Source organism: Dendrobium catenatum, unplaced genomic scaffold (assembly GCF_001605985.2).
Source record: "Dendrobium catenatum unplaced genomic scaffold, ASM160598v2 fragScaff_scaffold_621, whole genome shotgun sequence".
In the NCBI taxonomy this organism is placed as follows: Eukaryota; Viridiplantae; Streptophyta; class Magnoliopsida; order Asparagales; family Orchidaceae; genus Dendrobium; species Dendrobium catenatum.
This window is the reverse complement of record NW_021319083.1, coordinates 11,911,672-11,912,481: the sequence shown is the minus strand read 5'-3', so window position 1 is coordinate 11,912,481 and position 810 is coordinate 11,911,672. Positions and strand designations below refer to the sequence as shown.

At 62.3% G+C, this 810-nt stretch overlaps 1 protein-coding gene across 1 annotated transcript; it reads right to left on the bottom strand.

Moving 5' to 3' along the window:
* Positions 1-309: 309 nt before the first annotated feature.
* LOC114579687 lies at positions 310-625 on the bottom strand (the record flags this gene model as incomplete). Its single annotated transcript, XM_028695050.1, is given in 1 exon segment — positions 310-625. A coding segment is annotated over 1 exon segment (271 nt), but the record flags the coding sequence as incomplete, so codon positions are not given.
* Between the last annotated feature and the right edge of the window lie 185 nt (positions 626-810).

Genomic DNA, 810 nt, shown 5'->3' with positions numbered 1-810 from the left:
CCAGTAGATATAATCCATCAAAAAATATTTCTGACAGAAATTGTTTCCAGAAAAAAAAAAAAAAGGTTCCAATTTTGCTCTCACCCAAGAACCAGTCTCGCATGCTTGCCCATGAACCCCCATGCTTGTGATACAACCACCAGCCCAAAATCAGGATGCAAGCCCGCGACCCAACTACCCTTCTGCGATCCTACTATCAGGCGGTGGGCTGTCCACGTGCACTCGCCGCCACTTGTGCGGGGTTTGAACCCTGCCTTCCTCGTAGACCTGTCAATTTCGGGTTACGGGTCGGGTTCGGGTCAACCCGAAATTGACCCGGTACTATTCGGGTTCGGGTCGACCCGACCCGTTTTTTCAAACGGGTCGATTTTCTGGACCCGAACCCGACCCGCTTCGGGTTCGGGTCAACCCGACCCGACCCGCGTAAGCCTGACGCCGGACACGGAACAGCCGCGCGGACGCCGGAAGCTGGACTGTCGCGGACGCGAAACTGTCGCTACTCGCTGACTCGCTGTGTCGCAGAACGCCAGAACCGCTGGACGCGCTGGCCTGGGCAGGCCGCAGGCGGCTCGACGCGACGACGCCTCGACCGCTCGAGGCAGTCGCGAGTCGCGACTTGGGCAGGCCGCACTCCGCAGGCGGGCTCGACGCCTCCACCGCTCGATCGCTCGAGACAGCGCCGCAGGCCGAAGCGGACGCGGGCAGCGGACGCGGGCAGCTGGCAAGGCGCCAAGGCGGGCTAGGGCAGCGGGCAGCGGGCAAGGCGGGCAAGGCAGCGGGCAAGGCGGGCTAGAGCAGCGGGAATCAAAC